Here is a 9,669-nt window from a genome sequence, read left to right as displayed (position 1 = left end):
CATTCAGTGTCCAGAACTAAACATACTCATCCAGTGTAAACTTGTCCTAATGATTCAAATATTAACCCAGAGAGGGGGAAAAAAAATCTTTTACTTTGTACCTGTAAGTATCATGTTGGCCCAGATATCCTTTGTCCTTCTGCAGCTGGCATAAATTCAGCACAAAAGCATAAAGCTAACCTAAACCCTACCACATGCACTAGATGATGTCAAAAACATGATGGTGTGTAATGTCACATTGGCATTAAATCTCTATTGCTGTGTGATCTGATAATGTATAATTCTGCTGCTAATGAGCCTTAATTGCCTCATACAGTGGCAAACCCCAGAGACGGAGACAGTGCCTTCTCCAGATCCCAGCAAAGAGGATGTGGTGGGTTCCTGACTCAGCTGCTTTTTCCCAAGCTACAGCCATTAGCCTAGCCCTAAATAACAGACTCGCACCAACCACGAGCAGCAGGTCTGCAACTTCAGTGATGAGCTACAGATCCATGTGTTAGCATAAGCTACCTCAGGGACTAGTTGAACACTGCTGCAGAGCTATAATTAACAAGATGCTAATTATTATGTTTGGCTGGGAAAGACAGGTGTGAGGAACTGCATCTAAGGGATTTTAGTGTAAGCCAGCTGCAACTAGGTAGGTTAAGCAGTGAGGATCAGTTTGAACTGTAGTAGAGTAACTCTTGAGGCTCTCAAAATGACTGCTGAATAACACAGGCCTGTGGCGGTAATTTGCTCACTGAATTAGAGTCTACTGAGTTCATCTTAGTGGAAAATGTGTGCTATAGCTAAATACATTTATGGTTAGTGGATAAAGACTCTTAGCATGTCACTAACATCTATTTGGTGAGGAGCAACTTGAAGGGTTTAGCTTTCCTGAAAAGTGTGTACAAAGAAAAATGGAACAACACAGTGAAAAAATTAATTCTAAATGTCTGTTATTCTTTTCTTTCTACCTCAATTTTCATTTACTTTCTTTGAAGATTTTGAAAAAAGCATTTGGTGCTTAAATGTGAAATTCTCTGTGCTTAGTTTTATGCCATCTCTCTGAGACTTGTACAAAGTAGCTCTAGAGCCTTTGTTGCTGCTACCTCTAAGAGAGCTACACTTGATCTATCTGTAACAGAAATGTGTTAATTCACAGAGCCTTGGGAAAAAAGGACAGGGAGCAAATAGACAAATAAGCGAATAGGAAAGAAGAAAGTAAAGAAAGGTGGGAGCAGAGTAACTTAGTGAAAGCAGTAATGAATATGCTCACTGATAGCAGAAGAGGGTGCTAACAAACACTTCTGCTTCTGTTCACAGAACCATTGTGGAAGCTGGGCATGTGCTGAGTATGTCTTTGGTTATGTGGCTTATACAAGCAGCTTCACTTGGGATCTGAGGGGCAGTAATTTTTCAGATGGTCTTCAACAACTGAAGGTAGAGTCTCTGAACTGGAGCCCCTCTTTTTTTCTGTCCTCCTTTTTTTTATGTTCCCTCCTTCCCCCTTGTTTATAGCTGTCTGTAGGGTGAAACCGTATACCCAGATCATCTTCCAGTAAGTTATTCCAGAGGTCTACCACCAGTTGGTGAAGAACCACCTCCTTTTGTGTGGTTTGAACCTGCATCTTATCAGCTTCATTTGATGACTTCTAATTTTTGTACTGGAAGAGTCAGTGAACAGCTAATCCCTATCCATTGTCTTTATGCCTTTCATGACTTTGTAGATCCTCATCAAATCTGCCCCCACTCCCCATTCAAGAAGGATATGCATTTATGGCCTACTGCTTTAAGAACAACAATAACAGTGTTACAGCCCAGCCAGCAGTGGTCAAGAATTGTGCATCCCAAACAACCCCTCTGACTTGCCCCTCTAGTTCCCAGGAGCAAATGAACAAGCTGGGATTTCATTCTGGCTTTCACTTAGTCTCCTGCTGCCTCATCCCCTTTTTGCTTTCAAATAGTCATGTAGGGTAGAGCATATAAACAGGCCTCTAGTAAGGAAGCAATGGTAAGCCTTGAGCCTACCATAGAGGACGTGACATCTTAATTTCAGATAGCCAAATGTATATTCCCTAGCCATTTAAGATGTTTGATGGTGTAGATTGAGACTGTGAACTACTTTATGGACTAGGGTCATCACAGATTAGGCCGACTTGTCAAATAGCAATGATGGTATTTCACCAGTAGCCTTGATGAATTTAACTAGATAGATTTCAGCCTGCTTGTGTGGAGAAATGTAGGTGTTCTGCACCTCACTAGACTAGCCAGTAGCGGGAGTGGTGAAAAGTCCCAGGTGGTCAAAAAATGGCCTGCAAGCCCCAAAGGGAGAAATATTCCTTCATGTTAACACAGAACATGGAGAAACTGGGTGGAAACAGATGGGTCTGTAAATGGCTCTCGTGTGTGGGAACTCCACGTGAATAAAAGAGTACCAGACCTCTGTGTGGTAACACCTTTGGCTAACAGGGAAGCCTTTCAAAAAGTGATCCTTACCTCCTGGATCCCCTCCTGACTTTCACTTCCCTGCTCCCAATGGTCTGAAAATGGATGAAGAGGAGATTTCTGGCTTGCAGTAACAAAGACAATGCTTTTAGGCTGCAGTTTCACACTGCTAAAATGAGCTAACAGCTGTTTCTTAATGGGGTGCTCCTGCTCCTTCCTCTCCTCTCTGTGCCAGCACTTGTTTTGATCCCACTGCAAGCTGATTTTCAGGGAGTTAAACTAGCAAATCTGCTTGCTGCCTTTTTCAGGGCTAGTTTTTGCTAGTTTAGCTCGGTGAAATGGCTCACTGTACGGTCAGAAGAGACAGAGTGTTGACAGCAACAGGACTGACTGCCTGTTCCAATGTTACCTGTTAGAACGGTGTAGCCCATCGTGAAATCACTGGTGTTACATTTTAGATGGCACACCTGAATCTGCCTTTTTCAGTAGGTAAGGGTTATAATCCACATGGATTATCACAAGTGTTGTCTTTTATTGCCAAAATTCTTTCTTCTACTACACATTCTCCTGTGTGAATCATCTTTGCTTTTTTCACAGAGCCAGATGTCACACAAAATGCAAGTATTTTTGTAATCAAAGAGCTAGTGATACTGCTAGCTGTCCATGCTATATACCTCTAGCTACGCATCTTTGTCATCACTGACTCTGCACAYAGCAGAAATAACATTCTCAGTTTTGATATGCTGCACACTGTTGCAGTTTGAGGAACAGAAAGGGGAGAGAGGTGCTCATATAATGCTACAATGTCAGGGGCATCCCGTGCAGTATTATTCCAGGAAACTGTATTTCATCTCAGTGACTAAGTGTGAAAAACAGAAAGTCATCCCCATAGAAATGCTTACTAACAGACACACAATGTAACAGCAATAGCATCTCACAGTCTGTAAGAGGAATAACTGGAAGCTGCATGGGATTTCAGGTGACATTGTGGGAGAATGCTAGCAAAAGAACCATACTGTCCTCTGGCCAACCTGACATGACTATAATTGTAGGCTAACACTTGTGTGTTAAGGCAAGTGATGCAGCAGTGCACAAATCTGGCAATGATAAGCACAGAGCTGCAACCTCAGTCTGTATTAGAAAATTATTGGATATATCTTCAAGTTCCAGATGTCTTCTGCATTTCTAATGCCCTTTGGGACAATTTGTTGCCTTTACTGCAATAATCTTGAAACCAAGCTGTGAYAGAAGTCTGCAAAGTTATGTAAAACAGAAACTAGGCTCAGCTCTTTACTTGTCATTATGCGCTTGACTCCAAATGAGAAAACAAATAGATCAGGTGCTGCTTGTGTGATTTTTTTTCCCTCTCTTATTCCTTGCTCTTCAGGGGCAAGAGAGAAATGCCTTTTCCTGCAAGACTCAGCTTGTTCCTGTGCCTGCCTGGAACACAAATGCAATGCAATTTTTCCTCTGTTACACATTATAGAAATTTAAGAGCATGATGGTTGTTTACCACATCATCTGAGCCTTAATTACAGCCTTGTGCTATGTAACATCATGAGAAAACAGGTTTGTTTGTGTTTTTACTGCATTCTCAAAATGGCTTCCAGATGAAGTAGCTCAATTCAGTTTTTATATTCCACACTAGTACTAACGCCATTGCCAATTTTCTTCACACACCAGCAGCTTCAGTGTACGTGTATGCGTGAGCTGGCCTATGCAGGACGCCTCAGGCAGCCAAGGCTTATACTCGAGCTGCAGCCTCACTCTCCCTGCACAAGGAAGGGGGTCTGGGGAAGGCCCGGTTACAGAGGGGGCAGCAGCAAGGGGGCTGGGGCCCAGGCCGCCCCCAGGCCTCCTCCACAGGCTGGAAAACGCCGAGGGGCCGCTTGTGCCGACGAAGTGCAGGGAGCGCCGGGGCCGGGCCGGCCCGACAGCACCCCGCAGGCTTCCCCGGAGCCCGAGGCAGCGGCCAGGCCCTGCTATGACACGGCAGGGGTCCGGGCCGCCGGCTCGGTTAAAGAGCTGCAAGCCAGCTCGGCCTGGGGGCAGCCCGTGCCCAGGGCAGAGCAGCCGGCGCCAAGGCCGGGCCGGGCGCCCCCTCCCCGCAGTGACCCAGATTCTCCGGGGGGAACGGGCCGGGCAGCCGCCTCCGCCAATCGCCGCGCCGCGCCGGCGTCACGTGGAGCGCCGATGACGTGCCGCGCCACCTCCATTTTGCGGCGCAGCACCGAGGCAAGCCCGGCACTCGGGAGTGCGCCGTCGCAGAGGGAGGAGAAAGCTGCCCGCTCGCCGAGCACCGGCTTCACCGCGCGCCCGCCCGGCTCGGCCCGCCCCGAGACCGCCGCAGCCCAGGTTCGTGACGGGCCGCTAGTCCCTGCGCTGCGCGGCCGAGGCCGGGGACCTTCCTGTACGGTGCCGCGGGCGGGTGGGGTCGGGAGAGCGCTCGGCCGAGGACTCGCTGGGGCATAGAGCACCCCGGCTCTGCAGCGTGCTAGCCTTCGTCCGGCTCGCCTGGGCGGCAGTTGGTTTTACCGGCTGCTCGTGTTTAAGTAGTGTCCCCCTTAGGAGTGGGCGCCATTGGCGTCGCTGTTGGGCGCGGCTCGGGCCGCCATTTTGTGGTAGAGCTATGGCGTTCGCTTTTCTTCCCCTGGTTGTTCGAGCATGGCGCGCATGTGCAGGCGGCTGCCGGCGGCAGGCTGGGCGGAACTAGGCGGCTGCGTGTGAGGGGCGGGAATACGGCAGCAGCGCCCGGTTGCTATTGGCGCAGAGTAGGGCGGACACCACCCGTCCCGTTCCTATTGGGCTGGGGCGGGGGCGAGGCGGGGCCGCGGGCCTGCTGCGGACTGCGGCAGGGAGCGCGGCTGCGCGGGGTGGGCGCGTGCTGAGTCACCGGGCCGGGGGCGGGCGGCGGGCCGCGGCGCTCACGGGCTCGGCGCCGTGTCTCCCGCAGCGAGCTCCGCGCCCACCACCATGAGCGGCTGCCGCGTCTTCATCGGGAGGCTGAACCCAGCCGCCAGGGAGAAGGATGTGGAGAGGTTCTTCAAGGGATACGGCCGCATCCGGGACATCGATCTGAAGAGGGGGTTTGGGTTTGTGGTGAGTTCACCCCACTGCAGGGCCCGAGGGCACCTGTCCGCTAGTGGTCACTCGGATCTCGGCATGTGATGTAGGAAGAATTATGTTTTAAAAGAATGCTATTAAGGTTTTTGGATTAGAATAGCATGTAGCACATCAGTTCGACAATTTTTTTGATATTTATGCATCAGTATTTTAAAGATCCAGTCTTTTTGCTGTGATGGTGTTGTAGGAATTTGAGGATCCGAGGGATGCAGATGATGCTGTCTATGAACTCGATGGAAAAGAGCTTTGCAGTGAGAGGTAAGCTCTCTTATTTTATGTGCTACTTAAAATTGACTTTCTTATTTTATATATTTAAGTTCCATTTCGTTATCAGCAGTGCTAAAACCACACTGTGGGTATATTCCTAAATGACTATTAGGGAATGTTAAAAGACATATATAGATGCATAGTTTTGTTTCTTTTTTTTCCTCCCCAGGGTTACAATTGAGCATGCAAGGGCACGCTCTAGGGGTAGAGGCAGAGGGAGGTACTCTGACCGTTTTAGTAGCCGACGTCCACGTAGTGACAGGAGGTATGTAAAACTGAACTGATGTAGGGAGGGGAAAAAAAAAATGGTTTCATCTGATTCAAGAACTTGAACTAGAAAGAGATACTAAAAGGCATTATTTGCCTTTTTTATTCAGTCCTTTGATGTGACAGTAAGACAGGATAGTGAGAATTACAAAGCTTCTTAGATATGCTAGCCTCTTCTGTCCTTTTGGGACTTTTCCCTGACTAAACCAGTGTAAAGGAAACTGCCTTAACTACAGTTAATTTTTTTTTTTTAATTCCCCAAATTACTTAATGCCTGTCCTATATTACTGAAGGTATCACATAGTTGATCTGTAACACTAATACCAATTATTGGTACAGTTTCTGTTGATACTGAAATGCAGTTACATTTTAATTACTACTGAAAGTCACAGTCTTTTATTTCTGAACAGAAATGCTCCACCTGTAAGAACAGAAAATCGCCTCATAGTAGAAAATTTATCTTCCCGAGTCAGCTGGCAGGTTTGTTAACACACGATTAACTATTTTGACTTCATTTAATGGGTATGTAATATAATAATTTTGTAAATTATTAATTAAAATTAAATTAAATTTATTATAATGTTTATATAATTAATGTAATGTTAAATAATGTAACTTAAATATTTGCAATGAAAACTAGTTAAATTTAATTTATAATAATAAATGTATATATTTGAGGAAATATATTTATTTTTTCTTGTTTTTTAAATCAATTTTAACCACATATTAAACCCTTTATTTGCCAGCCTATCTGTGTCGTTGGCCTTATGACGAGGAGTGCCTGTGGGTTATCCTAATCGTTCTGTCTTGGTCACTCTTGGTTGGGCCTGGTTGACTTTCCAGTCAGCTCCTACAATGTCAGTTGGCCACCTCTAGATCTGTGTTTGCCGGTCTAGACGTTATCGATGCACTCCTTAAAGTGCCACATTGCAGCGATCCCAGAGCGTTAACGAGATCTGATTCCTAAGTTGAGAGCTGTTCTTCCTGTAACGCTTCCGAATAAGAGATCCTGGTCGAAAAGAGTTGAAAGATACGAAATTAGGTGGTCGTTGGAATCCTGATCGCAGTAAAGTGGTCCTTGGTAACTTCAAGCATAGAAAATGTCTGGATCCGTCAATAGTCTCCTAATAGGGAGGGCAGTGCGATTAATGGCTTCCATCGACTGGGTAGTGTTCGTCAAGTGGGTGGCGAAGAGCCAGTCGGGCATAAATCATGACGGTATCTCCGGTCGCTTAATGCAGTTTGCTGCTTGGCTAGCCTAGGGAAATGTTAATAAAGGTAAAGTAAACTATATTTTTAATGACATATGGGGCACAAAATAATTGGTGTTATGTGAATGTAATTCTGTATATATATATATAAGCCATGTAATGTAAATGAAGACTGACATAGTACAAAAATGTATGGGTAGTATTTTGCACTCAGTCCAGTGTATATATATATGAATGTATTTTTTATATATTAGATATAATCTTTATAGACTAATATGTTCCTTAATGTTAAATGAGACTTTATTAGCATTTTGCTTAAAACAGTATGCTTTTTTCATTTATTTCGTGCCCTGATATAGATAATTCAATTTTGATAGAATACAAGTATGGCARTTGCCATGTTTGTAATTTATCTAACATTGTCTCTTTCAGTAGTCATAATTTTATTTAGCTTTTTAAAATTTATATATATATATATGTATATAAAAATACTTAATTTCACTTCTTCATATAACATAACTGGTCTTGTGTTAGGATCTCAAAGACTTCATGAGACAAGCTGGGGAAGTAACCTTTGCAGATGCACACAGACCTAAGCTAAATGAAGGGTAAGCATCTAAAATCCTCTCTCAAAAGCTGTAGAATAATATTTGTGTATATTACATAAATACTTGAGGAATCTGTCTAATTTTAGTTCTCAGCAGCTACTGAAGGTTTAATTTAGCTACCTTCTGAAAATGTATTCTCTGGCATTTGGGGAAGGAAATCTTGGAATTCATGGTTGAGTTTATGATGTGGGATGACTGTACCAAGCAGTGTGGTGTACGTGCATGGTGGGTGGTGATGGTGGGTGGTTGGTTGTTTTCCTCCCCCAGGGTCTGTTTTGCCATATCATCAAAAATGTTTTTTATAACGGTGAACTATTTTTTCCTTGTTTAATTTCTCTAGGGTGGTTGAGTTCGCCTCTTACAGTGATTTAAAGAATGCTATTGAAAAGCTTTCTGGTAAAGAAATTAATGGAAGGAAAATCAAATTAATTGAAGGCAGCAAAAGACACAGGTATGTATTTCTAATCTGTGAAATAATGCTAAAATATTCATAAAAGAAAGCTTTGAAGTCTGACCAGAAAAAGCACACTGGAGACCAGTGAATTGCCTGGTTATTGTAGTGGCCTGTGATGCTTCATTGCTAACAGTGATGCTCATTGTTTCCCCAGTAGGTCCAGAAGCAGGTCACGATCCCGTAGCAGAAGTTCATCCAGGTCTCGTAGCCGTTCCCGTTCCCGAAGCCGCAAGTCTTACAGCAGGTCAAGGAGTAGGAGCCGTAGCAAGTCTCGATCAGTTAGTAGATCTCCAATGCCAGAGAAGAGCCAGAAACGTGGCTCTTCCAGTAGATCTAAATCCCCAGCATCTGATCGGCAGAGGTCTAGATCAAGGTCCAGATCTGTTGATAGTGGCAACTGAACTATAAGTAACTTGCCCTGGGGGCCCTTTTTTAAACCATACTTGCTAAAACTTGTGGTAAGTATGTGACTTTCTGTGGGAAAGGGTTTGGACAGGGAGGGGGGAGGGGGAACTTTGTAGATGTGGACCATGGGGAGGGAGGGATATTGACTAATTGTATTAAATGTTTTTTGATAACCCTTTTCTTGCTCACATTTTTGTGAATGTCTGAAGTGTATAGTTTGTGTATATTGGCAGAGCTCTTTATAACTAAAGCAGACGAATTTTTTTGTACTCAAAAAGTTATCTAAACACTTAATTCCCAGTATATTCAACTGTGAATGGCAATTCAGGATATTAGTTTAATATCTCAAATTAATAGCTTTAGGCATCTAAGAGCTCTACATGTGCTGTACATAAAGCTTTATTTCAGAGGGTATTTTTTTGTGCTTTTGAACCATTGTTTCAGTTATAGGTCAGCAGATTAAGTGCTGGTCAATATTGGTAATAAAACTTTATTTTGAAAGCTTTTCATTTAATATGACTTGCACTACACTAAGAAAACACCCATTTCACTGGCCTGTGGTAATAGTATTCTATAAAGCACCCTACTTGATACTTTAGAAGTAAATAGCTCAAATAAAATATAAAGAAGAAACCTGTCTCTGAATCTGGTGTGTTCTTACTGTTAATAAAGCATTTGTAAGTGTGCCTCGTGCAGTTAGGCAATGGTAGAAGGTCTCTTAAAGGTAGAGCTATAGTAAAGCTGTTGAGTATTATGGGTGGGGGGAAAGACTTTCTTCCCTTTAAATACATCATACTAAAAAGTTGAATTTTATTGTCTTTAGAGAACCAAGCAGTCTTAAAGTTAGCTCATTCAGGAAGCTGCCTTGGTGAGACTATTTTGGTATAGTCATAATATAGCTGTCCTT

General features: G+C 43.9%; 1 protein-coding gene across 2 annotated transcripts; it reads left to right on the top strand.

Annotated features, from left to right (window-relative positions):
* The first annotated feature begins 4,639 nt into the window (after positions 1–4,639).
* Positions 4,640–9,400, top strand: SRSF5 (serine and arginine rich splicing factor 5). Of its 2 annotated transcripts, none has more exons than XM_026060953.1 (8): positions 4,640–4,782; positions 5,381–5,526; positions 5,738–5,808; positions 5,987–6,082; positions 6,495–6,564; positions 7,830–7,903; positions 8,244–8,354; positions 8,515–9,400. In XM_026060953.1, the coding sequence occupies exons 2-8, from the start codon at positions 5,401–5,403 to the stop codon at positions 8,756–8,758; spliced, it is 792 nt and encodes a 263-aa protein (XP_025916738.1). In that variant the 5' UTR covers positions 4,640–4,782; positions 5,381–5,400; the 3' UTR covers positions 8,759–9,400. The 2 variants fall into 2 exon arrangements, with proteins under 2 accessions (XP_025916738.1, XP_025916737.1); XM_026060952.1 differs by having other exon boundaries at positions 4,642–4,782; positions 8,512–9,400.
* The last annotated feature ends 269 nt before the right edge of the window (positions 9,401–9,669 follow it).

This window comes from Apteryx rowi, unplaced genomic scaffold (assembly GCF_003343035.1).
Source record: "Apteryx rowi isolate R43461 unplaced genomic scaffold, aptRow1 scaffold_173, whole genome shotgun sequence".
NCBI classification, from domain to species: domain Eukaryota; kingdom Metazoa; phylum Chordata; class Aves; order Apterygiformes; family Apterygidae; genus Apteryx; species Apteryx rowi.
The sequence above is the reverse complement of the archived record's forward strand: the minus strand, read 5'-3'. Positions and strand labels throughout refer to the sequence as shown.